This window comes from Sus scrofa, chromosome 9, assembly GCF_000003025.6.
Source record: "Sus scrofa isolate TJ Tabasco breed Duroc chromosome 9, Sscrofa11.1, whole genome shotgun sequence".
NCBI lineage: Eukaryota > Metazoa > Chordata > Mammalia > Artiodactyla > Suidae > Sus > Sus scrofa.
The window spans coordinates 41833367-41858450 of record NC_010451.4 but is presented as its reverse complement, the minus strand read 5'-3'; the positions used below and the strand labels follow the sequence as shown (position 1 = coordinate 41858450).

The 25084-nt window shown below is 52.6% G+C and overlaps 1 protein-coding gene and 1 long non-coding RNA gene across 11 annotated transcripts in view; both read right to left on the bottom strand.

Annotated features, from left to right (window-relative positions):
* On the bottom strand, positions 414-17855 carry LOC102168180. 8 transcript variants are annotated; one of them, XR_002335645.1, is made up of 8 exons: positions 17429-17855; positions 13827-13957; positions 8894-9156; positions 8433-8607; positions 7442-7644; positions 3168-3321; positions 1961-2188; positions 414-807 (listed from the first exon to the last, which is right to left on the bottom strand). It is a non-coding gene; the product is annotated as an uncharacterized LOC102168180 (long non-coding RNA). The 8 variants fall into 8 exon arrangements; XR_002335640.1 differs by having other exon boundaries at positions 1961-2122; positions 17429-17853; XR_002335642.1 differs by having other exon boundaries at positions 1961-2122; positions 7442-7520; positions 17429-17852.
* The window catches only part of ZBTB16 (zinc finger and BTB domain containing 16), a 199719-nt gene continuing 193831 nt past the window's right edge, over positions 19197-25084 (bottom strand). For all 3 annotated transcript variants that reach the window (XM_021062868.1, XM_021062869.1, XM_021062870.1), the window contains exon 7: positions 19197-24704. In XM_021062868.1, the coding sequence (XP_020918527.1) occupies positions 24475-24704 (230 nt within the window). In that variant the 3' untranslated portion in view covers positions 19197-24474. The remainder of the gene's footprint in view (positions 24705-25084) is intronic.

The following is a 25084-nucleotide window of genomic DNA, read 5'->3' as shown; positions in this document are numbered from 1 at the left end:
ATGCGTTGAAGGCCTATGCACATTGCGCTGTGCCATGCGGTCCACTACGCTGCATCCTCCATGACTTGCATCCCCTGGTTTATTACCTATTTCCCTGGTGACGGACACCCAGATTGCCCCCAACTCCCCAGCACCACATTCTGTAGATACTTGTGTCTCCTCTGTATAGACCTGTATGAGAATTTTCATGGGGTATGTATCCCCAGGAGTAGAAATGCTGATTCATAGTATCCACATATTTAATTTTACGAAGAACCACCAGATTGCCCCCAGCAAGGCTGCCCAATAGCGGTGAGACTTCCTATCACCACACACACACACACACACACACACACATACACACACATCCTCCAACCCCCATCACACTTGGAATGATCTACTTTACCAATTTTTGCCAGTCTAATGAGAATAAGTGAAGTTGTATCCTTTTTTTATTTTGCTTTTCTCGGATGACCTTGAGCACACCTAAATATTTGTATCGGTGAGGAAGAATCACTGCGTATGAATAACAAACCCCGAATCTCAGTGGCTTAACAAAACAAAGGCTTATTTTTTGGTTCACAACATAGTCCAGTGCCGTGCGGTTTAGGGAGAGGTGGTCCAGGCTGTCAGGCTTCCGTTGTGTGGCTCTGTCGCCATCTCCTAGGAGCTCAGCATCGTCTGCTGGATCCTCTGCATCCAGCCAGCTGGGTTGGGAAGAGAGAGCCCTTAGGGAAGAGCATGGGCGGTTTGTCGAGCCACACACTGAGGCAGGCACATTCCTTGGACCAGAATTCAGTCACATGACCTGAGAAATGCAGTCCATCTCTGTGTCAAAGAAAAGATGATTTGGAAATTGGTGAAGCCTGAGGCAATCTCTGCCATAAGATGTGTGTGACTTTTGAGGTATCCTCTTCTATAAAATTCCTCATCATACCTTTGTTTCTTTTTTTTTGGCCGGCGGCGGTAACTTTCTCCTGTCATTGTTATTCATTTGTCTACTCTTTGTATGTTCTAGAAGGTATCAATTCCCTGTTGGTTTTATCTTTGCAAATATTTCTATCAATCTGTCTGCCTGGTCACTCTGGCTATGGGGTCTTTCCTCAATCAGGAATCTAATTTCTTTTCTTTTTAGGGCCACACCTGGGGCATATGGAATTTCCTGGGCTAGTCAATTCAGAGCTACCGCTGCAGGCCTACACCACAGCTACAGCAATGCTGGGTCCAAGCCGTATCTGCAACCTACGCTGCAGCTTGCGGCAATGCGGATTCTTTTTTTTTTTTTTTTTTTTTTTTGCTATTTCTTGGGCCGCTCTCACGGCATATGGAGGTTCCCAGGCTAGGGGTTGAATCGGAGCTATAGCCACCAGCCTACGCCAGAGCCACAGCAACTCGGGATCCGAGCCGCGTCTGCAACCTACACCACAGCTCACGGCAACGCCGGATCATTAACCCACTGAGCAAGGCAAGGGATCGAACCCTCAACCTCATGGTTCCTAGTCGGATTCGTTAACCACTGCGTCATGACGGGAACTCCTGGCAATGCGGATTCTTAAGCCAAGGATAGAGGCCAGGGATCAAACTGACATCCTCATGGACATTATTTTGGGTTCTTGACCCACTGAGCCACAACGGGAACTCCCCATGTTGTTTCTTGACTTTGATGTCTCACTTACACTTTTCTCTTGTCTGAAAAGCCCTCTCTACCTTTGCTTGATTCGACCCTCTTATCCTTAAGACTGGACCTGGGCATTACCTCCAGGAAGCCTTCCGTGACTCGCTCTACCCCACGCCCACGTCTAGGTGAATGCACTTCTGAGCCTTGCACCCTCTCACTGAACTTACCACACCACACTGCAGTGGCCATTTGCCTACCTGATCCTGGACTCGGGGAAGAATCTGAATCCACTTCCCCTTTGTACGCCTAGCTCCGGACCTGAGCCACGTGTGAACGGCTATTAGAGGGAACCTATGGACTCACCACGTCCTGTCCACTGTACTCATCCTCCAGCACAGCTTCAGGGACTCCGGGGAGGTTTTCACTGCAGGAGAGGCCCCAGAAAAACTCCCTTCCAGAGGCCAGCTGGGTGCCTCTCCCTTGGTCTGTCATCCTGGCTATTTATGGGCCAGTCCCTAGCTGGATCTGGAAGCAGGCAGATGTGGGTTAGGTTTCCTGGGCCTCAGCCGCTGCTGTGGAGGGGGCGGGGGACTGCGAACATCACATATGATTAGTGAAGGTCAGTGAAAATCTGGGTGCTCTGCCCTGGCAGTGGCTTCGTTTGCATGATTTCAGCATTCAGAGGTCACACTGGATGGGCGAGCAGGGCTCAGACAAGGAGCTGGCCATGGACAAGCAAGGCTGAGGGAAGGTCCCCACTGGCCCTGCATCCTGCCAAGCTCGAGGCTCGGCTGCCCCCTTGTGTCCACAGGGTGAAGGGCAAGGGAAGCAATCCAAAGCCTGGCTGGGACTGGTCCCCTCCTGCCTCCTTCTCCCCAAGGGCACCCCCACCCAGGGGCTCACATTCAGCAGGGTGACCTGCCCGGTCCTCCAGGAGCATGCCACCCACCCCACTCACTGCTGGCCTTTCCCCTGGAGGCCCGAGTGCCCGGGAAGGGCTCGAACATTGTAAAGGGGGCTTTGCTGTGGGAGGCTAGCCAACAGGCAGGAGGGCACTTCTCCGCTCCCATGTAGGGGAGCTCTCTCAGAAAGAGGGGGGCGCTGCTGGGCTTGGCACTGGTCCCCCAGAGCTTCTGCTACTCTGTGTGGGGCCAGTTAGCTTGGTTCATCCCAGGCACTCCTGCCCCCTGCCCCCCCACCCCCCTCCACCCCAGCTATTCTCCAGAGCATCACCCTGTTTGTTTCATTCTTGGGGCTCCTCACGCTCTTGCTTTGTTCTACTCTTTCGTCGCCTGCCTCCCTTCCCCTCCCAGCAGAATGAGGGCAGGACCTTGTCGGACCCACTCACTGCATCCCCAGACTCCAGAACAGACCCAGCGTGTGCTTAGCACACGTTTTCCTATCAAGGTTTCCCCAAACGGGCTCCATGTCCACCCAGGGCTCCCACCTTGGCCAAGCTGCTGCTTCTGCCCGCAAAAGCCTTCAACACCCAGTCCACCTCCCCCTCCCCTCCCTGTTTTCCTGGCAACCTGGTATTCACGGTTGGTTCAAGGCTCACTTCAAACACTACCTCTTTGCCAGGCCTCCCTTATTCCCGCAATGAGGCATTTCTTCCTGTGCGCTCCTCTCCTGTAACAGCCGTCATAACTGCCCGGGAGCCCAGCAAGGGCAAGAATTGTGTCATACTTGTTCTTTCATCCTCAGTGCCTGGCAGATGGCAGATGCTAAATAAATATTTATAGATGAACCCTGATTAGCCGGGAGAAGCTCACAAAGCCCAGGGGTCTAAGCTGCCCTCCTGGCCTTGCCTCCGCTGCTGCTCTCATAGGGATCCCACCCTTGGGGCAATGCAAACATCACACCATTCACCCAGTGGCTTCCTAAGGCCATTTTTTTTTTTTTTTTGGGTCTTTTTGTCTTTTGTTGTTGTTGTTGTTGTTGCTATTTCTTGGGGCGCTCCCGCGGCATATGGAGGTTCCCAGGCTAGGGGTCCAATCGGAGCTGTAGCCACCAGCCTACGCCAGAGCCACAGCAACGCGGGATCCGAGCCGCGTCTGCAACCTACACCACAGCTCACGGCAACGCCGGATCATTAACCCACTGAGCAAGGGCAGGGACCGAACCCGCAACCTCATGGTTCCTAGTCGGATTCGTTAACCACTGCGCCACGACGGGAACTCCTTTCTTTTGTGTGTGTGTGTGTGTGTGTGTGTGTGTGTGTGTGTGTGTGTGTTTGTGCTAAGGCCATTTTTTTAAACAGTATTTTTTCCTTCAATAGGAATGTCTTTGCTACCATCCCTTATTTATTTATTTATTTTGTATGGCTGTACCCACAGCATATGGAAGTTCCCTGGGCTAGGGATTGGATCCCAGCTGCAGCTGCAACCTGTGCCAGCTGAGGCAGCACAGGATCCTTACCCTACTGTGCCACAGCGAGAGTTTCTCCTCCTTTATAATGCATCTTGGCCACCACTTCCTCCCTGAAGCCTTCCTTGGTTCATTCCCAAGCAGGAACTAATCCCTCCTTCTTCTTCGCATCCCATCGTCCCTCTCCCGAGCTAGTAATTCTGCCTCCCATACAGCCCTATGCCTGCTCAATGGGAGCTTAACAGAAGCGTGCTGCCCATTATCCCAGCAAATGGTAACCCTCTTGGGTCCCTGGCCATGTCTCACACTCCTCGGTCTCTATCTCCAGGAAGACAAATGCTCAAATGCCCACTCACAGGTGGCAGGCAGAACTGTACCTGGTAACTTGAATATCATGTCAGGGAGCCGATGTGAAGGCCCAGGACCCCAGCAGAAGCTTTGACAGGTGCACACCTGCACCTCCTGCAGGAGGCAGAGACTGGACGCTGCAGTCCCACCGAGCATGCTCCCCAGACATCCTCTCCCTATTCCCGCCTACCTAGCTCTTTGCCTTACACTTTCCCAGCCCAGTCCTGCTTTCCCACCGTACATGGCAGTGTACACTCGGAGCTCTCCTTGGGTGGGGTGTGAGCACTCAGCCTCTGGGTCCACCTACTGCAAGTGTGTCCTGGTGGTTAATCCTGATCTGAACGCAGCCTTTGGGAGAGTCAACTTCACCTATCCCTCAGGTGGTGGCACTATAGGTAGATCCTACCCACTTCTATGGGTGGGTCATCAGCTTATGCATGTGCTCACATGCGTGTGCACACACACGCGCATATACCCAGATACACACACGGGGTAGAATGTAATCAAGGGCTTACATGTTGCAACCATGTTTCGTGTAAAGACCAGCCCTGGTCAAAGGGCTGTGTCCAGCTTTACACAGACACTCAACAAATATTTGTTGAGTGACTAAATTGCTTGTGTGCCCACCGCTGAGTCACCAACCATCAGTGATTTGACACTCCTCTGCTCACTTGAAGCTCTGGCCTGTTCTACCACTCCAGGTGCCCGGTGTCTTAGCCTTAGTGCCCTTGGGGGACAGGGCTCCCATACTGGCACCCAAATGTCTTCAGTTTTTCCAGAAGTTCACCAAACACAATAGGTTGTTTCCCCTCTGGGTCTTGGTACTTGTCCTGGAAGTTCTTGCTCTTCACCCCTGATTCCTTTGCCTGGGTCACTTTTCTTTTCTTTTTTTTTTTTGTTTTTTTTGTTTGTTTGTTTGTTTGTTTTTTGTTTTTTTTAGGGTCACGCCTGCGGCATTTAGAAGTCCCCAGGCTAGGGAGTTCCCGTCGTGGCGCAGTGGTTAACGAATCCGACTAGGAACCATGAGGTTGCGGGTTCGGTCCCTGCCCTTGCTCAGTGGGTTAACGGTCCGGCGTTGCCGTGAGCTGTGGTGTAGGTTGCAGACACGGCTCGGATCCCGCGTTGCTGTGGCTCTGGCGTAGGCCGGTGGCTACAGCTCCGATTCAACCCCTAGCCTGGGAACCTCCATATGCCGCGGGAGCGGCCCAAGAAATAGCAACAACAACAACAAAAAGACAAAAAAAGACCCAAAAAAATAATAATAAATAAATAAATTAATTAAAAAAAAAAAAAAAAAAAAAAAAGAAGAAGTCCCCAGGCTAGAGGTCAAATCAGAGCTGCAGCTGCTGGTCTTCCCACAGCCACAGCAACACCAGATCTGAGCCGTATCTGCGACCTACACCCCAACTTGTGGCAACGCTGGACCCTTAACCCACTGAACAAGGCCAGGGATGGAACCTGCACCCTCATGGATACTAGTCAGGTTCATAACCCTCTGGGTCACAACGGGAACTCCTGGGTCACTCTTTACATCTCCCTGATCTGCTTGCCTCTTCCTTCAAAAAGCCTTTCCCTAGTGCTCTGTCCCTGCCCCAAACTGGGTTAGGTGGGTTGCTCTGGACATGAAGGGAAAACAGCTTCTCTAGCTCTGTTTAGAACTGCTTGTTACATGCCTTTATAAGGTCAGCTGAAACTTACACGAAATTGCTTGTGTGGTTATTTAGCAAATGTATTCATGTTATAGCTTAGAGGTGTCACAATAACCCTGGGGAAGGCTGTGATGACTCCCATTTCAGAGATGGGGAAACTGAGGCTCCGAGGTGCCCACATGAAGCCACAAGAGCAAGTAAGACAGAGAGCTAAGCATCAAAGTCCACGCGCGAGCTTTCCATTTCATGGGGCGGGGCTGCCACATTAGCAGGAGCGAGAAGCGGGTGGGGAGCAGGCTCAGAAGTCATGTGGTCTGAATTGCCTAAAACAGGAGAGCAGGAGCAGGACTCTGACCCCTTCCTTCCAGGAAACCCTGAGAGCTCTCAACACTAAGGAGGCACAACTTTATTTCTCGAGTCCAATTCCTTTTCCCAACCCTGGGCCATTAGGGGAGTATATTAGAAACCTCTCCTTTTGAGATAAGCAGCCCTATTTACCCAGCGGTCATTTGCTGGTAAGGGTTCTATGTGGAGCTGACTACATGGACAGGGAAGTGAATGAGGTGGCAGAGTGATGGTTGGAGCCCTGTCCTGCATGCTGCTGGCTCCTCCAAGTCCTTGTCTCGGTCTCCTCTCTGGGCCACCAGAAAAAACACCCTCGTGCAGTCGGAACGGTTATCCAAGAGGATCTCAGCAGCCTGTGGAACTTTCTCCAGCTTCTCAACGGTGAAGCCGGTCTCCTGCGGGGCCTCCCACAGGATTTCTCCTCCAGGGGCCGTGCGGAGAACCTCTCGTCCCCACCACGACGAGGCTGGTCTCCAAGCCCCCGCCCAGCACCAGATGGCCCCTGGTCCGGAGCAGGGTCCTGAGGTGGCACAGGGTGGCCCCCTCGGGGCACAGGGAGGAAATGACACAGTCACTTGGGGCAGGATCTCCTGTTGCGGGGACTGTTCCTTCAGAACGTGGCCCTCGAGCACCTGGTGGACCGCTCTCTTAAGCGCTCCTCCCTCCGGGCCCACCTGTCTCTGGAGTGGAGGGAAGAGCAAAGCGGGGCAGCTGGCTTGTGCTCGTCACGTGGACCACACACATGCCTCTTGTCCATACTCTGCCTGGCACTCGGACTCCCAAGAGAGCAGGTCATTGGTTTTCCAGGTGAAGAAACTGAGTTGGAGGGGGACGTGGTCCTGAAGCCAGCTGTGCACAGCCAAGGCCAGGACCTGCCCACCCAGGGGCCCCTCTACCGGCCATGCTCCCCTGGCCATTAGCCCGTTCTCTTTCTGCCAGCCCGTGTTTAACACGACCCAGGCAGGTGCCCCCAGGAATGGAAAGTCTGCCTGGAATCAGCTGAGCAAAAGTACGAAGTGAGCTTGTGGGACGTGGGTGGGGCCTCCAGTGTCTCCGTTCCCCTTCCTTCCCCATGTCCCCCCCCCCCGCCCCCCCCCCCGCGACCTCCCTCTCATCTCACACGTTCTTTTCCTACCTATAGCTTCTCTCAGGATGCGGGACTCATTCACACGGCAGAATTAGTCAGGACTAGCACTACTCTCTCCACTTTTGTACTTAAAAAAAAAAAAAATCAGCCTTAAACAAAAAGAGTAAGACTTTAACAACTGCGACCACCTTACCTAACTAGGGAGAGTGATATTTGGGGATGGAGGGGCTGTGGTGGACCCACGTGGTGCCCTGAAATCGAATGAAAATAGGCACCATAAGTGAATTCTGTTCCACTTGGCAGTGCAAGATTGGTCTTAATTCTGTGTCCCACCTCCTCAGAGCCACAAGACGATTCCACAAGTTTAGAGCCCCCTAGAGGTTGTAACTGGAACAACAGGGCACCAGCCAATCAGAATGGAGGCAGCCTAGCAGGTTCTCCACCTGCTTGGGTTCAGACATTGGCATTCCGGGTGGGCTTCCGTGACAGTCTCTTTCTGGCTCCAGGCTTGTCTCTAGCCAGCTCTTTCTGTTCCCTCTCCCAGTCTTTTTTTTTTTTTTTTTTTGTCTTTTTGTTGTTGTTGTTGCTATTTCTTGGGCCGCTCCCGCGGCATATGGAGGTTCCCAGGCTAGGGGTCCAATCGGAGCTGTAGCCACCGGCCTACGCCAGAGCCACAGCAACGCGGGATCCGAGCCACGTCTGCAACCTACACCACAGCTCACGGCAACGCCGGATCGTTAACCCACTGAGCAAGGGCAGGGACCGAACCCGCAACCTCATGGTTCCTAGTCGGATTCGTTAACCACTGCGCCACGACGGGAACTCCCCTCTCTCAGTCTTTAGAGGATTCAGATTTCACTCTTCTTCCTTGCTTCTTGGGACCCCATTGACTTCCTCCCTTCTTAGCCTCCATCTGCCTTGCCATTTCTACATCAGCCTCATGGGAAATTCGCCATTCAGGAGTTAAGTGAAGCTCCTGGTATGATGGAGACTCTCAAACAAACAGCAGACACCTAACCCATTCCCTCCAAGCTCTTACATGTATTTCACCCGTGGAGATCCATCAAAGGCCTCTGGCTCCTTTTTCAGCCACTTCTCCAGCTCCTGGCAGTTCCTGGCCATGTAGTCAGTGGCAATGATTTCCTCGAAAGACTTACTGGCGGAGAGGAGCTGATAGATGGTGGGGCCAGAGCTGATGTCCATCAGGAGCCCACCTGTTTTAGATCAGGAGCGTTCATTGTGAATCATCAGTAGCAGGGCAGGGCTCTGAGGTCCACACTCCCAGAAAGACTCCACTCTCCCTACCCCATCGCGAGAGGGTGCAGGAGGCCAACCATCTAGGAATGTGAACTCCAGGACTGGGAGCTTTGCCTGCACGGACAGCCTCAGCACAAGGAACATGAAGCATTTTGGTAGGAGGGCAGAGTTAGGAGTGGGGAGCTTGTTTGGGGGTAGGAATGGGGGCAAGGAGAAGGAAATAAGCTTTGACATTTCACCTACAAATTGACCACTGTAAAGAAGCATCCAGAGGTTCCCTGGTAGCTCAGCGGGTTAAGGATCTACTGTTGTCACTGTTGTGGCACAGGTTCGATCCCTGGCCTGGGAACTTCTGCACGCCACCGGTATGGCCAAGAAAAAGTGTCCAGAGAAGAAATCTGATCACATTTCTGAGGACACTGGTTTCCCTATTGCAAACACCTTTTGCTGATGTGTAGCTCTGATCCGACACCTAGCTCTGGAACTTCCATATGCCACAGGTATGACTGTGAAAAGAAAAAAAAATGTAATTAATAACATAGTCTTGGTTTTTTAATATATTCAGCTTTGCAGCCTGAAAACAGAAGGTAAACCTCTTTTTAAGTCATTAATAGAATATTCAAAAGTTGACTTATATAAAATCACAGAGAAATTATAAAACGTCCCCAAAGCATAAATCATATAAAACAATATATTCTGACAAAAATGCAATAAAATAGATATTAATTATAAAACCAGCAGTTCCTGTTGTGGCACAGTGGAAACGAATCCGACTAGGAACCATGAGGTTGCAGGTTTGATCCCTGGCCTGGCTCAGTGGGTTAAGGATCTGGGGTTGCCGTAAGCTGTGATGTAGGTCGCAGATGCCCCTGGGATCTGGTGCTGTGGTGGCTGTGGCGGAGGCCGACAGCTGTAGCTCCAACTGGACCCCTAGCCGGGGAACCTCCACACGCCGTGGGTGTGGCCCCGAAAAACAAAAACAAACACAAAATTAATTATAAAACCAGAAAATGAGACTCTACCACACAGAAATTTTTAAATTTTCTGTTAAACACTTTGGATCAGTGAGAAAAACCACAACAAAGATTAAAAACCATATAGAAATTCTACAGAGAAGAGTCATAAAACACAGGGAAAGCAGAGAAAGATGTATGATCTTTCATATTTGTATGAATAAATAGAACAAATAATGAATGAAGCATTTAAGTCAAGGAATTTAAAAAGAATGAATACATTTAAAGAAAGCATAAGGATGAAACTGATAAAAATAAAAGCCAACGTTAATAAACGAATGAAGAAATCAGTACAGAAGCCAGACTGAGGTGGGTGAAAGGGGGAGGAAGAAACCAGCGGAGGGTGTAAACAACACTTCTGACGCTTGGCTGCGAAGAGGAAGAAAGACGGCGGGCAGCAGCTAAAAGTGGATGAGCCTTAGATAGCGATCAAAACACTAAGTATTTTGACAGGAGAGGAAAAGGCAAGCACGGGTGCCCATAGAAGTCAGATTGATTGGAATGAGCAAGAAACTGCGCGTTCACAGCTGGAAATTGTGTTTTTCCTGAAAATAAGGGTCCCGAGGTACAGAGGCTTGTGATGTGAGGCAAGAAGCTGTCCATGCGGCATGGGAGAGGGTGGGTCAGGGAAGCAGACAGCGGCCAGCAAGGGGAGTGGTATGGGCAGCGGGAAAGGTGGCGTTCCGAGGGTGGCAGGAATCATACAATTGGGAAACCTCTTGGCTGCAATAACTTGAAAGACAGACCAAGTCTATACTGAGCCTCGAGTCCTGAGAGAAGCTTTGGGAAAAGGACCCGGCCATTAGTGTGTGTCGGTTGTTCTCCAGGGTCTATAGCAAGATATATTATTACTGAGATGAGTTCAGGGGAGAAATGACAAATTTCCAAGAAGAAGTGAAAGAAAATAGGATCAATCCAGATATTTGTGGTTTGGGGGGGTTATAGGTAAGCTGTTTCTATGCCTGATGTAATTACAGTAAACAAGACTGGAAAAGACCTCAAGGAATAGAGGCTCAATAGTAAAAATTCTCTTACAATGGGATTCGATTCCATGGCAGACATCACATTAAGAGCATTGTGTTTCTACCGGAGCCAGCTCTTTCAAATGGCCCCAAGGTAGCCACTAGGAAGCTGACCAGGAGGCTCAGAGTTGAGGAAGAAAAAAAAAAAAAAATGGCTCATAACGATAACAGCGATCAGAGCAGCTCTGACAACCAGGTAGAGGAAAGAACTCTGGGTGCGGTTACTAGCAGGAGGAAGGGATTAGGAAGCCAATAGCTCTAAAGGTTGTTTTTGCAGAAATTGGATGCCAAACCCCCATTAACCCCATGTAATAAAATCTTTGGTAGGTTGACTTAAAATCACACTCAGCAGAGTTCCCCTCGTGGCTCAGCGGTTAACGAACCCTCGGTATCCATGAGGACACAGGTTCAATCCCTGGCCTCGCTCTGTGGGTTAAGGATCTGGTGTTGCCGTGAGCTGTGGTGTAGGTCGCAGACGTGGCTCAGACGCCACGTTGCTGTGGCTCTGGTGTAGGCCGGTGGCTACGGCTCCGATTAGACCCCTAAGCCTGGGAACCTCCATATGCCGAGGGAGTGGCCCTAGAAAAGGCAAAAAAAGAAAAAAAGAAAAGAAAACAACACACAGGGACACACACTGTAGGAGTTCCCGTCGTGGCTCAGTGGTAAGGAAGCTGGTTAGTATCCATGAGGACGAGAGTTGGATCCCTGGTCTCGCTCAGTGGGCTAAGAATCCGGCATTGCCGTGAGCTGTGGTGTAGGTCACAGACGCAGCTCGGATCCCATGTTGCTGTGGCTCTGGCGGAGGCTGGCAGCTGCAGCTGCAATTGGACCCCTAGCCTGGAAACTGCCATATGCCAGGAGTGAAGCTCTAAAAAAACAAACAAACAAAAAAAAAACCAAGAAAAAAAGAAAAGAAAAAAGAAGGCCATCTAAAGACAGAGGCGGAGTGGCTGCCAGGAGAGAAAGAGACAAGGAAAATTCTCCCCTGGGGTCTTCAAAGGGATCTCGGTCCTCTCCACGCCTCGGTTCTGGATCTCTGGCCTCCACGACTGGGAGAAAACAACTCTCCGTCAGTTTAAGCCATCAAGTTGCGGCGATTTGTCGCAACAGCCTTAGGAAACTAATGGCAGCAGACACTGCCTCTTAAAAATCCTTTTCCCAACAATGATACAAATGAGTCCCTTTGACAAGGCTGTTAGAAATCAGTCAGTTGGCCACACCTAACTGCAGGGGAAACAGAACCTTAATTTATAATGAAAAGGGAGTTTTCCACTGAGTTTGGAACTCAAAAATGTGGGAGTTATGCGCACATACCAAAAGCGCCGCGAGTAGATGCCGTAGGGAGAGAGGTAGGTGGTTAAGGGAAGAGGATCAGGGAAGCATTCAGAAATCATCTGAGATAATATCCGAAGAGCAAGAGGAAGGGGATAGCTGGTGGGGGAGGGGGTAAAGCCCGGAGAGTGAGCTTTTCCAAAAAGGCCCAGGTACGTAGACGGCGGCAGGGAGATGGAGCAAGAGGAAGTCCGCAAAGCAGCCGTGGGATTTTGGACGATGGAGCCACAGCTGACCCTGGCAAGACAATTTCACTGGAGTAAAAGAGATAAACCCAGATCAGCAAAGGTAGGAAAGATGAAAGAAGACAATGTGTAGAGACAGCTCTCTCTAGAATTTTGCTGCTCAAAGAAGGAGGATGCGGGTGGTCACTAAAGAAAGGAAAAGGTTGGTTAAAATCAGAGATGTTTGTACGCCGATGGGAATAACCTGGTGGAAAGAGAGAAATGGGTGCAGCCGAGAGAGGAAAAAAGTCCAAGTGCAAAGAGTTTGGAAAAACCGGGAGGGGAGGATGGGAGCCAGAGCCCAGGAGGGGGAGGTGACCTTGACAGGAGAACAAATGCATAATCCATTAGATGTGTCAACTTTAGTCTCACTTTATTGGGCTCCTTGGTGGTAGGGATTAGAGACGGCCGGGTCTCCTGAAGGCAGGCAGGCCAAGAGCTGCGCTAATGTTATGTTGCTCTTGGTGCTTATTTTCTTCCATTGTCCTTGAGGCTTCAGGGAAATCTAATTTAAATATTGCGGCCTGGTCTCAGCTCTACTCTGGGGAATTAAGGGAAAGGTCAAATGCTGGTGCTTGGGATCACCGGGGTGAAGGAAGAATGCTAAATGGTAAGAGATTTCTGAGAATAAGGTGGCTATTGGTCAAATCAAACTTGTGTGGTCCAACCCCCAAGCCTACCCCGGGACTCACGCCCTTCCCCAAAAGGAATTTATTAAGAAAAGCCTTTTCCTTTCTCTGCCCCTCTGACCAATGATCACGGGTGCATTTCCCCCTTCTGACCACCTAGTGTCACTAGAAGCTCACTCTAAGCTGAGGACCACACTGCTTTGGGTGGAGGGAGAAACACCTGAAATACTGCTTTCTAAACAAGTGCTAACAGGTGATGTGGAGCCAGAAGTATCCTTTACTCTGAGGATCTTTCCAGTTGGCAAGAGTCATAGAGTATTTTCTTTGCTTTGCTTTGCTTCTTTTTTGGCTGCCCTGTGGCATATGGAGTTCCCAGGCCAGGGATTAGATCTGAGCAGTAATTGCGACCTATGACCCAGCTGCAGCATGTTGGATCCTTAACCCACTGTGCTGGGCCAGGGACTGAACCTACATCTGGTTGCTCCAGAGACGTCACTGATCCCATTGTACCACAGCAGAAGTTCCAAGAGTCATAGTCTTAGAAGTTTAGTGTTGGGAAGTGTCTTCCAAACCTTTTTGGTGCATCTATTTGAGACAGATAGAGGGGCCAAGGGGCAAAGAGAGAGACAAAATGACCCAACCTAAGGTCACTTCCAATCAAATAATCTGCACACTCAAATGTCCAAGGGATTGGATAGACCACTGCTCCCAGAGAATGCAGCTGTTAACCAACCAGGGTGGGCTGTGGAGGGCTTGGGGGCTGCATTAAAAGGCAGTTCTACTTAGAGGCAGGCCTGACTTCAGCATCCTTCCGGCGTGGTTTTCCCAGGCTCTCCAAAGGTTCTCAGGAAGTAAGGGATGGTGCCATTGCCTCCACCCGCTGCTGTCACCTCCCAGGCCCTCGGCGAGCCAGAGCTGGGGCTCTCAGCTCCTCGCACAGCCCTCCCTTGACCCACCTGCTTCTTTCCAGGTAGCAAAGCATTTGAAGAGCTGGAATCTCCCCCAGTGTAAGGTGAGGCCCCATGGATCCCTGGGGTTTGGACTGGCTGACAGCAGTTTCCGACCCAGCCTTCGGGGATGGTAGGAGCTGGATTTGACAAGGCCAGGTGGTCAGTGGGGGAAATGTAAGGGAGAAAACGGGGCAGGATAGAAATATCGACTCAAGAGAACTTCTGGAAAGTCTAACTTAACTTTCTCCCAAGTAGCTTAAAGTGTTTCTTATCCGGCGTAAACCTGGACCACATTCTCCCTTTACACAACTCCACCTGGTCTAGCCCAACTCAAGGAACGCAAGTCCTTCACCAGCAGATGTGCTTTCCCAGTCACTTTCCAGACCTGCCTAAGCAGAGGCACCTGCAGCCTCTGTCCACGAGGTGGCGACAGAGTCCCGGTGATGCCCTAGAGACACCCAAGGCTCCTGGGTCCTGGCTATGAGGGTTCCAGCTCTGGATGCGAATGACTAGGCCAACAGCCCCCATCTCAGGCCAGCCCCAAGCCTGTCCCCCACCAATTTATAACGTTCATTTTTACAGCCCCGCGGTGTTAAGAAAACTGACTCGTTTGCCTTTCCTCTGTTGCCAATACCCTGAGGGTAGACAGGGCAGACCTTACTGTACCCCATTCCACAGGTGAGGAGATAGAACCTCAGAGCGGTTTTGAGTTACAGTCAAGGTCACACATTGCATGGCAGAGTGGCCTCAGACCCAGGTCCTCTTGACTCTGAACACCAGGTTCTTTCAGCCACAACTCAGCTGCCCCTGTTCCTTAGGCACAGCAGCCACCAGGCTACGCCAAGTCCAAGCAGCGCTGGGTGGCTGATTCCATGGGCCCATGTGCTGCACCTTGATGGGGCCCACCTAGGCTTCAGAATGCTGCCAGGCCCCCAGGCCAGGGCCCCACTCTGCCTGTAGGACTTGAGGGCACTCGGAGAGGCAGACAGTGCCAGCCAGCGCAGTGACAGGCACCCCTGCACCCTGGAATGGGAGAGCAGGCAGGCCACCATCTCACAGAAGCCCACAGCTGGCCTCTGCTCTCCAGACCTGCCAGATGTGAGGCACAAAAAAGCCAGGAGACAGAGGCTTTGATTCAACCCAGGACTTCCCGCCTCATTGCAAAGAGTTGAAGCTGTGAGAACACACAGCTAAACAGGAATGGTCACACCTGGGTGGGCCAAAGCCTGAACGGGGAGGCCATGACCTTGACCAGCAGCCTGTAGGAAACGCAAGAACGAAGCTGATGGAATGAGAAGTCTTGGCTTCAAGCCCGAATCTTCAGCATCAACCATTTAAAGTCACAGCCTCAGTTTACCCATCTGTAAAACGCAGCCAGGGCTCAGCCCTCGCAGGAGCTGTGAAGGCAGAAGGGAGGCTTTCCCACCAGCAGATCCCTCTGGGGCTAAGTGGAGGGAAGCCGGGTGCTCCTGCACTACTGAAGAGTCAGAACCAGAGAGGGAGCTCCTTCCTTGGGTCTGGGAGTCTGTAGGGTGATGGCCATGACTTTCTCATTGTTGTCTGGCCCCTGGGGCTTCGTAAGGGGACAGACTTGGGGGCTGGGTACCAGATTGTATCTCTGCACCCGTGCCTGCAGGGCCCCCCACCACCACCAGGGGAGAGGCAGAGGAACAGGGTGCAGCCAGCCGGGTGCAGTCGTGAGCGCTCGGAAAGCAGCAGCTTTGCTATTAATGTAGTCAGTAAATAAATAAAGGAGGGCTTAAGCTTAGTGTACAGCAATCAGTTTAGAACTACAGGGTAATTAGCGCTGCAGGGGGCCGCAGGGCTGCGGAGTCAGGTTTAAATGAGTGAGTTCACTTTCACTGAGACGCCCCCCGTAGAGCCGAAAACAGAGCCAGGAGAGGAACCCGCCCTCCTGCCAGCCCACGAGGGGCAGGGGCTGGGGGTGGGGATGGCGGGGCTGGGCCTGGAGCCACGGGAGAGCTGGGGGATGGCCCCTTCCCCATCACAGCTGGGGACCTGATGTCCACACACGCATGCTCACGCAGGCACACACACAGAACAATGCCCAGGCAGCTCCCTGCCTGAGATGTGCCACTGTTGTGGGCTGGCTGCTCCTCCCTTTGCACCTGGCAATCCCAGTTCAGGCCTTTCTATGAAGTGACATGGGTACATGTAAGGGGAGGCAGGGGCACCTCTGCTGAGGCCGGTATGCAGATGGTGACATGCACGCATGGGCAGAGGTGCCTGGGCAGCGGTAGGTAAGGTGCATCTCCTTACCTGGTTCCACCGCCCCTGGCAACTCCCATCCCTACCCGTGGTGCTAACAGCCTCTCCTCCCCTCCTTCTCCCTGTCTTTCCCAACAAAAATTTATTGTGTGCCTACTATGTGCCAGACAGCATTAGGCGCTGGGGATATGCAGACACACAACCCACAACTCCTTCCTGCTCTCAAGGAATCTCTGGGTCAGTGGTGAGTTAAGAGAACCAGTGATGATGGGGCACTAGGACAAGGGGATCAGGGAGGCACAGGAGGGCGCCAAATTCAGCCTCAGCTTTCCTGGGAGAGGCAGGGACCTGAATGAGAAGCTGAGACAGAAGGGAGGTGAGTGTGTGCACAGGATGAAGTTCCCAGAAGCGGAAACGGCGCACGCAAAGGCCCACGGGGACGTGTCTGCTGGAAACCACCTTCAGTCCACAGCACAGAGCAGGGTGTGGCAGGGACCGGGGTTGGGGGGTGATCCTGCGATGAGGCTGGGGTGGCAGGCAGGGGTCCTAGCACAGAGGCTCCTGTAAGCCTTGCCAAGGAGTTTGAATTCCACCTGAAGAGTACTGAGGGATTTTCATCAAAGGCGCCACGTGATGCTGGGTGCATTTTCGGGAAATCTCTCTGGCTACGGCAAGGCAGAGGGTGGAGCAGAGGAAGGCAGGGCACGTGGCTCAGTCCTCCTCCGATTGCTCCCGATCCTGGGGGGCTGAGGGCTCAGGGGCAGCCAGGTGGGGAGCCCTGGCGATATGGAGCTGGACGGAGAAGGCCGCGGCCTTGGACTTAGCCGGACATCTCAGTCTTCTCACCTGCCACGACTTGCCCTAGTCTTTAGCAAGTCTCTGCTGGCTCTGTGCTTTGGCCTCTCACCTTGGGCCAGAGGGGGCCCCTCAGAGAGGCTGGAGGGCTGCTACGGCTGTGACCCCATTGCCCAGCGGAACCCCAGCAGCTTGGCCAGGAAGGGAGGGCGCGCCTGTTGGGGGGATGGGTGGGCTCCCATCTAATGTCCCTGGAGACACATTTGGGAGGAACGTAGCCCCTCCCCCGGCTGCCTGCCCCCGACCCCCCACCCCAGCAGAGTGCCCCCTTGGCAAGTCCCAGCCTGGAGAAGGCTGCCCAGCGCACGGGCTGGGGCAGAGGGCAGCTGTGCCTGGACTGGCAGGGGGCGGGCAAGGGGCGGGCGGCCGGCTGGGGGATTGAGTCTGGCCACGGAGCGTTCTCAGGCTGGCCCGGCCAGGGCCCCTTTCTCTCCATGAGATCATATCTGGGTCAAAGAGCATGTAAAGCAGGCAGACCCCAGCGGCCACACAAAGCCCATTCAGCCCAGCCCCTATTCACTCACCTCCTCTCCCCCAGAGCCCGCGCACCGCGACCCCAGCGCAGCGCCTAAGCCCCGGCTTTGATGTCCAAGAACAGAAAACGGCGATTAAATGTTGTTTTAAAGAGGGAGTGCTCACTGCCCTCCCATCTGTCAAGAGAAAGCTGAGGCCTGCGGAGGGGAGGGAGGGTGGGGGAGGGGCAGGGAGGCCTTGGGGGCCGGAGGGGGGGCGCGGGGAATGAGCAGGAACCCAGGGAAAACGGGGATGGACCAATGGCTTGGAGGAAGGAGGCAGAGGCTCAAAATCAACCCAAATGTATTTGGGCCAAAGGGTTGTTTTCCGAGATGAGAAATACGGGAAGAGGCAACGCATAGGAAACAAACACAAAAGCCAAAAGAAACCCCAAGAGAAATGAGAGAGACAGAGGGGGCGGAGGGGGAGAGGGTGAAGAGAGAGAGAAGGGGACATGGCAGAGAGAGAGGACAAAGATTGGGGGAGAGGAAAAGACAGAGATGAGGTGAAGGAAAAAAGAAAAGAGCAGATGGAGCAGGAGGAGAATGTGCAGAGGGACAGAGAAGCCACTGGGCAGAGGGACCATCATTGGCCCAGAGAGTAAGTGTAGCTCCAGGTGGTTTGCAGCTGGCAACCTAGGGTGGCGCAGACCCCAGCCCAGGGCCCCAGAACACAGGGGCTCAAAGGTCCGTCTCCCAGTGGGTGCCCAGAGCCGGCAGGTGAGGCAGGGAATTGGGCCTCCCAGAGGCTGGTGCCAGGAGGGTATCACACAGAGCATGGGTCCCAGTGACCCCAGGTGACGCTGGAGGCCAGGCCCGTCCAGTTTCACACTCCTGGAGGGGCCGCCAACATGCTCACGGCTGTGTTCCCGGGTCTTGGTGAGGAAACTTCTGATTATTCTGGTCAGGGCTGGACAGGGAGGATGGCTCCAGCAGTGCCAGTGTGTGTAGGATTAAGTGGAACTGGCTTGACAGCCACATTTACCTGCAGGGCAAGGCTCCCATGCCGGGGCAGAGGGAAGCAGACAGACCCAGAAAAGCAGTCTGCCCCCCTCCCCCTCAGACAGGGCGGGAGGAGCCCATCGTGTTTTATTGAAATACTCTATTCTGCACGTGGTTTGCTGGGCGTGCACCCCCAGCTCCAACCTTCTTTCTCCACTCGGCCCACCTGCCAGACGCAGAGACCTTTCATGGGGTGGCAGCTTCTTGCTGAGGCTTGCTTTGCTCCAAGGAAGAAGTGAAAATCTCTCTCTAGTGAAGACCAGACAGGAGTGCCCCCCCCCCACCAACACCTCTGGAGTCAGGGAAGAAACAACAACCCCATTTGGAGTTCTAGATGTAGTTTCTGACTCTGCCGCTCACCAGCTGTGTGATCCACGAGCTGGAATCTAAGCCAACACTCCAGTTCAGCAGCTTAGAACGTTGGCTCCTGAGCGTGGGGCTGGGTCTGCTCTGATCCCGCCGTCTTCCCAAAGCTTCGTGTACAAGTTACTGGCTGACCGCCTATGCTGAGGGTAAATGCACAAGTGCTGCTGTGCCAAGGACCAAACACCATGTGTGTGTGTCTTTAGCACTAGTTTTTAAAATTAAAACTCACTGAGTAAGTATGTCGTGAAGTAGGCAGATGCCTCACAAATACGGCATAAAAACGCCACAGACACGAGGCTGAGGCGTCATATACTCTCTTTCCCATCCCCAGACAGAGATCTCACTTCCTCCCCACTCCAAGAAAAGGCAGAAAAGACAAAGCACTTTTTAAAAAGGGGAGAGACACTTCAAGCCAGAGACAACTGAATTAACTTTATTCTCTTCTAACTGCAGATTCAAGGTATACAACTGAACATTGCTATTTTTCTTATGAGACTTATAAATAAAAATACAAAAAATGTTCACTACAAAAAAATCTACTGTTAGTAGGATGTAAAAAATATTCTCTTTGCTATAGAAGGCACAAACTTCACTTAGTGACACATGGAGAGAGAAAAAAACCTGCAGCAGTAAATTCATTTTTTTCTTCTTTTTTTTTTCTTTTTCTTTTTAAATCTTGTCAGAAACACTGAAATTACAAAGAAACGCATCAATCTACACGAAACGAAGGCAGATGCGGAAAGCTGCAACGAGGACCGCACAAATTTGGGTGAACCGCTTTGGGGCCGGGACAGAAAGGGCTGGCAAGCAGGACACGGGGTCTCAGGGCTGGGCTGGGACCACAGGGGGGAAGGGGGAGAGGGAAAGAGAAAATGAAACAAATAGAATTGAGAGGGTCGGAGGGAGGGAGAAAGAAAGGGAGAGAGAGAGAGAGAGAGATTAATTGATTGATTTGTACAAAAAGTAACCGGTACAATTGAAGAAACAAAATTGGGCAACCTCCTAAAATTAGGCTAAGAGGAGGTGCTGAGGTAGACATGAACTAGAACATCAATTAATTCAAAACACTATTCTGTAATACAGAGCCATCGGACTGGCACTTGTGCTGTCACGACATAAGACAAGCCACGAAAACAAACAAATAACAGAACAAAACATAATACCCAAACCAAAAGGCTTAGTTTTGCTTGGTCCAGCAGGGCGGCAGAGCCCTCAGTGCTATAATTTACATACATATATATATATATTTATCTTTATATATATGGGTCGGATGTCATGGTGCACCACCACGGCGTCTTAACCGTACGAAGATCATGCATAACACTATGTGAACAACTCCTATGACACACACCAGGAGGCTGGTACCCTGTCTGCAAAGTGGGACGCCAAGGACTCAGGGAGGTGGGGCTGCTGACAGCCTGTGGGGTCTGGACCCCCTCTCCCCAGCCCTTTTCTGCTGGTTTGTCTTGCACTCCTTCCCCTGGTTGGCTCTGCCTTTCTCCTCTCCATCCTTCCCACCGCCATAGGGCTGGTCTGGCTTTTTGCCCTCCCACTGAGATATCCCGGTAAGTGCCGCTGCCATGAAGCTCCAGGAAGGAGGAAATGAGATGGGAGGGGGCGAACGATTAAGGTGGGCTGAGGAAAAAGGATCAGAGTTTGATCTTTGCTTCACTTTCTCTCCAGTGCCCTCAGCTTCCACCCTTGCTGGGCTTGCAGGAAATTGGCCACAAACCTCCCTCTGTCCCACTGCATGGACAGGGCAGGAAGGCCAGGCGCCATTCACTCCCCTATAAGGAGGCGAGCCAAGTGGCCCTGTCCCTCTAAGGCCTTGACACCCCAGCAGCCGGTTGTACCAATAGCATCCAGAAGGGTACCATATACACTTGTGAAAAACTGCAGCAGTTTTTTTTTTTTTTTTTTTTTTTTTGTCTTTTTGTCTTTTCTAAACATGGAAAAACTGTTCAGGCACAAAGATTGAACAAGCCCGCATTGCATCCCTGGATTGTACTGAATCACTGGGTCCCCCAGCCTCCCCCACCCCCCGCGACATCCCCAAATCTACCTTCCCCGTATTCGTGGCCTCCTCCAAAGCAGCAATGATATTTACTATTTTATATCTCTCTCTTGCTATATATATATCTCTCTCTATATGTGTCTATCCTATATACACATAGGATTTGAATGCTTTGAATGAGTCAAGGACTGAACAGGGAAGGAGCACAGGCGAGGAGGAGGGACATGTCACCCAAAGCATTAAGGGACAAGCGGATAAGGAGCTGAACAGAGGAAAGGGGCTCCCGATCAACTTGGACTTTCCAGGCTGGAGGAGCTCACTGTGGCGGATGAGGCGGCAGCAAGCAGGGTTGTCAGCAGGACCACGGCCAAGGGCAGCGGGGTGGCCAAGGGGCCAGATGGCACAAAGAAGAGGGAAGTAAAAACACCCCGATCGCACCTCCTCGGCACCCCAGCCCTCTGTGTCCAGACACATCTAAAGCCTCTGGATAATTTCTGACCCTCACCTTGGCCATGGAGCCTGGCTGCCTTGGCAAGGTCAGAATTTTTTGTCTTTATGAGTAGGAAGCTGGGAAAGAGGCCCGTTGGAGGCGTCTCTTCAGCGTGGGAGAGGAGGGGCGAACCGAGGACAGAGGTCTCCCCACTCAGCATCCTTCAGAAACCCCTGGCCCGACCCTCTCTCTCCCGCCGCCTCCCGACCTGGATCCTTCGGGGATGGCGGGGTGGGGGTGGGGGGGCAGGCAGGGGCTGATTGAGTACCATCCAAAGCCGCAACACCAGATTACAACAACACTGCATGATTTAACACACAACCGCACACCATAAGCCCACGCACACACACGCACGTACAAAGGGATGGTTTGTTGGTGGTGGTGGTGAGGGGTTGTTTTTTTTTTTTTTTTTTTTTTTAAATCTTTTTTGTTTTTTTGTTTTTTCCCTATTCACATTACAAAAGGAAAGGGCAAGGTCCGGGAGAACTGATGAAGGAACTAACAAATATTACAAAAATATTACAATTTGTAAATATCAGCTCAACCCTTTCAGCCTTTACAAACAGGGGCGGAGACCCAGGCTGGCTGGGAAGGGTGCAGGAGAGGAAGAGGTGTTAGCTGGGTCTATGGAATAGTTTGCCTTTTTTTTTCCTTCCCCCACCAAAGTTGCATGACATCTTGCTGTTCAAATACTGTTTTCTGGGATTGACAGATCCCCTAAGGGCCAGCCAGTCCCCAGTTCTTCCCAGATTGGGGGAGGGCAGCAATAGTGCACAAAGATTTCTTACAGACTGCCCCTCCCCCAACAAGTCCACACTTCACATTATAAACACAACTGCTCTAGTCATGTAGTTCAAGTTTAACTTCTTTTTCCTTTCCAAAGCACTAAGTCATTATTATAGTTGCAAAATAGCATCCTCCCTATGTTATCACCCCCAATCAACAGTCTAGCGACACAGTCTCCCCAGTCCATACCCCCCCCAACACACAATTTTTAAGGCCTTCAGATTTGGTGGGTGAGATTGCAGGGGAGGGAGGAGGGATGGGGCCGAGGGACAGGGGGGTCACAGCAGCATCCATCCCTCCGACTTCCCTGTATTCCTCACAACCCTTCTCCCCCAAACCGCTTCCCTATACCACTTTTTAAAACCTAAGATAAAAACGCAGCCACAACTTTCTCAGAGAGAGAAAGGAAAGAAAAACACACACACATCTTACAAATAAAGCATGAGATGAAACGGAAGACCCGTCCCAAAGCGAACACAAATATTGCAAATGTGCTTTTCCAAAAATTCAGGGAGGGGAGGCTGGAGAGGAGGCGGGGGGAGCAGAGCAGCAGGATGGGAGGCATGAAGGGAACAAAAGAACTGGACGAACATAAGAGGTAGCTTTTAGAAAAACAACACCCCCCGCCCCATCAGGACAACACACAAGGCCGGCTCGTCCCCAAACGGCCTGCAAAGAGACCAGTTTTGGCCATGATAATGCACACCGAGGTGGGGCCAGGCAGTTGCAAGGATCTGAGAAACACGGGCCCCGAGACCTGGGTGACCCAGCAAACCACAGGAAAGGTGGAATTCTCTCCAGACTGTTTCAGGCGGAGGCGATGCTGGGCGCGATGACGTCACGCCCTGGGCAGAGCCAGCCGTGATTCTGCTGTGCCCCCGGTCCCCCATCCCTGGCACCCACCTTGGCCCGGCCCTCACATTCAGATCCTGAGTCCTCTGCTCCTTCTGCCCAGCTCCCTGCACCTGGGAGGCTCGTCACCGGGGGACGCGGAGAGCCTCGGCTGGCTGGCGTCTATTAAACCAGCTCTTAGTTTACACAAGCAACAGAAAAGAACACTCTCCCCATTCCTCCAACCCCCAACCAAAAAAGAGATACAGGGGTCAAAAAAGCTCATGAGGTCACAAAAAACTGAGGTAATTCAAGTACAATGTGCTAACAGGTGAACAGAGGACACAGAAAAGAAGCAAAACATAACGCAAGGCAAAGCGCTTTCAACACCTCCACCTCCTCCTCCGTCTCCCTGTGGACTGGGGGTGCCCTGGGAGCCAGGAATCCTGTGCCCCTCTGGACCTGGGTTTTCCCACAGAGCTCACCAGGTCGGGGGCCCACGTGTTCGAAGGTCCCCAGCACAACTCCCCACCTCCCTCCCAGGGCAGGTGTCCCCGCCCGGTGTAGGTGCCTCTGGAGGAAGACACCCAGGCCCTCGTGGGCAACACACCCTTTCACGGATTCCTCCTCCGGGGGGCTGAGGAGGGCTGTAGGGATTTGCGTGTGTTTGGTGGGACGGTGTGTATCAAGTTGCTCCTTTTTTCCACTCTAGAAGCAGAAGCAGCTCAGCAGGAATCTCGCTCAGGACAGGGCTGGATGGGGTGGGCTCTTCCACTGACTTCGTCCACGTTCTCAGAAAGCCACGAGTGCCGGCAGGGGCTCTGGAGTCTCACAGCTTCCCAACTGGGAGGAGGGAGACACCCCTGGTCCACAAGGGAGGGGCGAGGAGGGGAGCCAGGGGGCCACAGGATTGGGGGAGAGGGCCCTGAAGACCAGGAGGGGCCACCTGGCATGGCTGAGTGGAGGAGAGCCAACAATGGATGGAGCGGGGGAAGCGTAGAGGCGCCCCTCCCTGCCCCTGTCTGCCCCCAGCAAACCAGAGCTGCCTTTGTGAGCATCAACCAGCGACCCAGCCCAGCCCCACCGCCTGCAGGCCCCCTCTCCGCAACCTCCCACCCCACCCGTTCCTCAGCCCCGTCTTCCCAGGGGTCGTGAGAGGACGGCAGGCAAAGATGGTTTGACTCCGACCAGAGAATCCTTCCCTCCCCGCCTGGACGCCAACTCTGGACACAAAAGGAGGATCTGAGTGGAAGGAAGAGAAAAACATCCCACCATCTGAGCTGAACAAAATCCCCCCCACCCCCCACCCAAGAAGAGACGGCCGACCTCCAGCCGGGAAAGGAGGGCCGGGCCCTCGGGTGGCAGGGGGCTCGGCCAGGCAGCCAGGTCACCTGGAGCCCCAGAGGGAATCCAGAGCCAGACAGCCCCCAGGTTCCCTTGTCCTTCTCTCTCTTTTTCTTTCTTTTTTTGTTTGCTTTTTGTTTTTTGTGGTGGTTTTTGCACAGTCCTTCTGGACGTCATCCTGCTCTAACGCTTCTCCTGCTCCCCCGCCATGGCCGCAGGCTGGCCTCACACGTAACACAGGTAGAGGTACGTCTTCTCTATCCTCCAGTCGGGCGGGATCTCCTCGGGCTTGTGGCCCTTCATGTGCTTCTGCATGGAGGACAGGCTGGGGCAGTACTCCGTGCAGATGGTGCACTGGTAGGGCGAGGCGCCGTTGTGGGTCCGCAGGTGCTTGATCATGGCCGAGTAGTCCCGGGAGCGCTGGTGGCACAGCTTACACTCGAAGGGCTTCTCTCCTGTGGGGGGAGGGAAGGCGGGGCAGTGAGGGCCACCCCAGGGACGCTCGGCACCCTCAGGGCACGCCCCCCCCCCCCGGGCTTGCTGGAGCCTTTTGGTCCCTCTGGGACGGTGCCTTCCACGGTGACGGAGACACCACCCAGGGTGGCAGCCACAACTGTCACAACTGGCTACTGAGGGCCTAAAAGGTGGCCAGGGCAATTGCGAACCCCGTTCTTTTTTTTTTTTTTTATAATGAAAGTATAGTTGACTTATAATGTTGAGTTCGTTTCTGATGTACTACATTCTTTTTTTTTTTTTTTTTTTGGCTTTTAAGGGCCGCACCTATAGCATATGGAGATTCCCAGGCTAGGGGTTGAATTGGAGCTGCAGTTGCTGG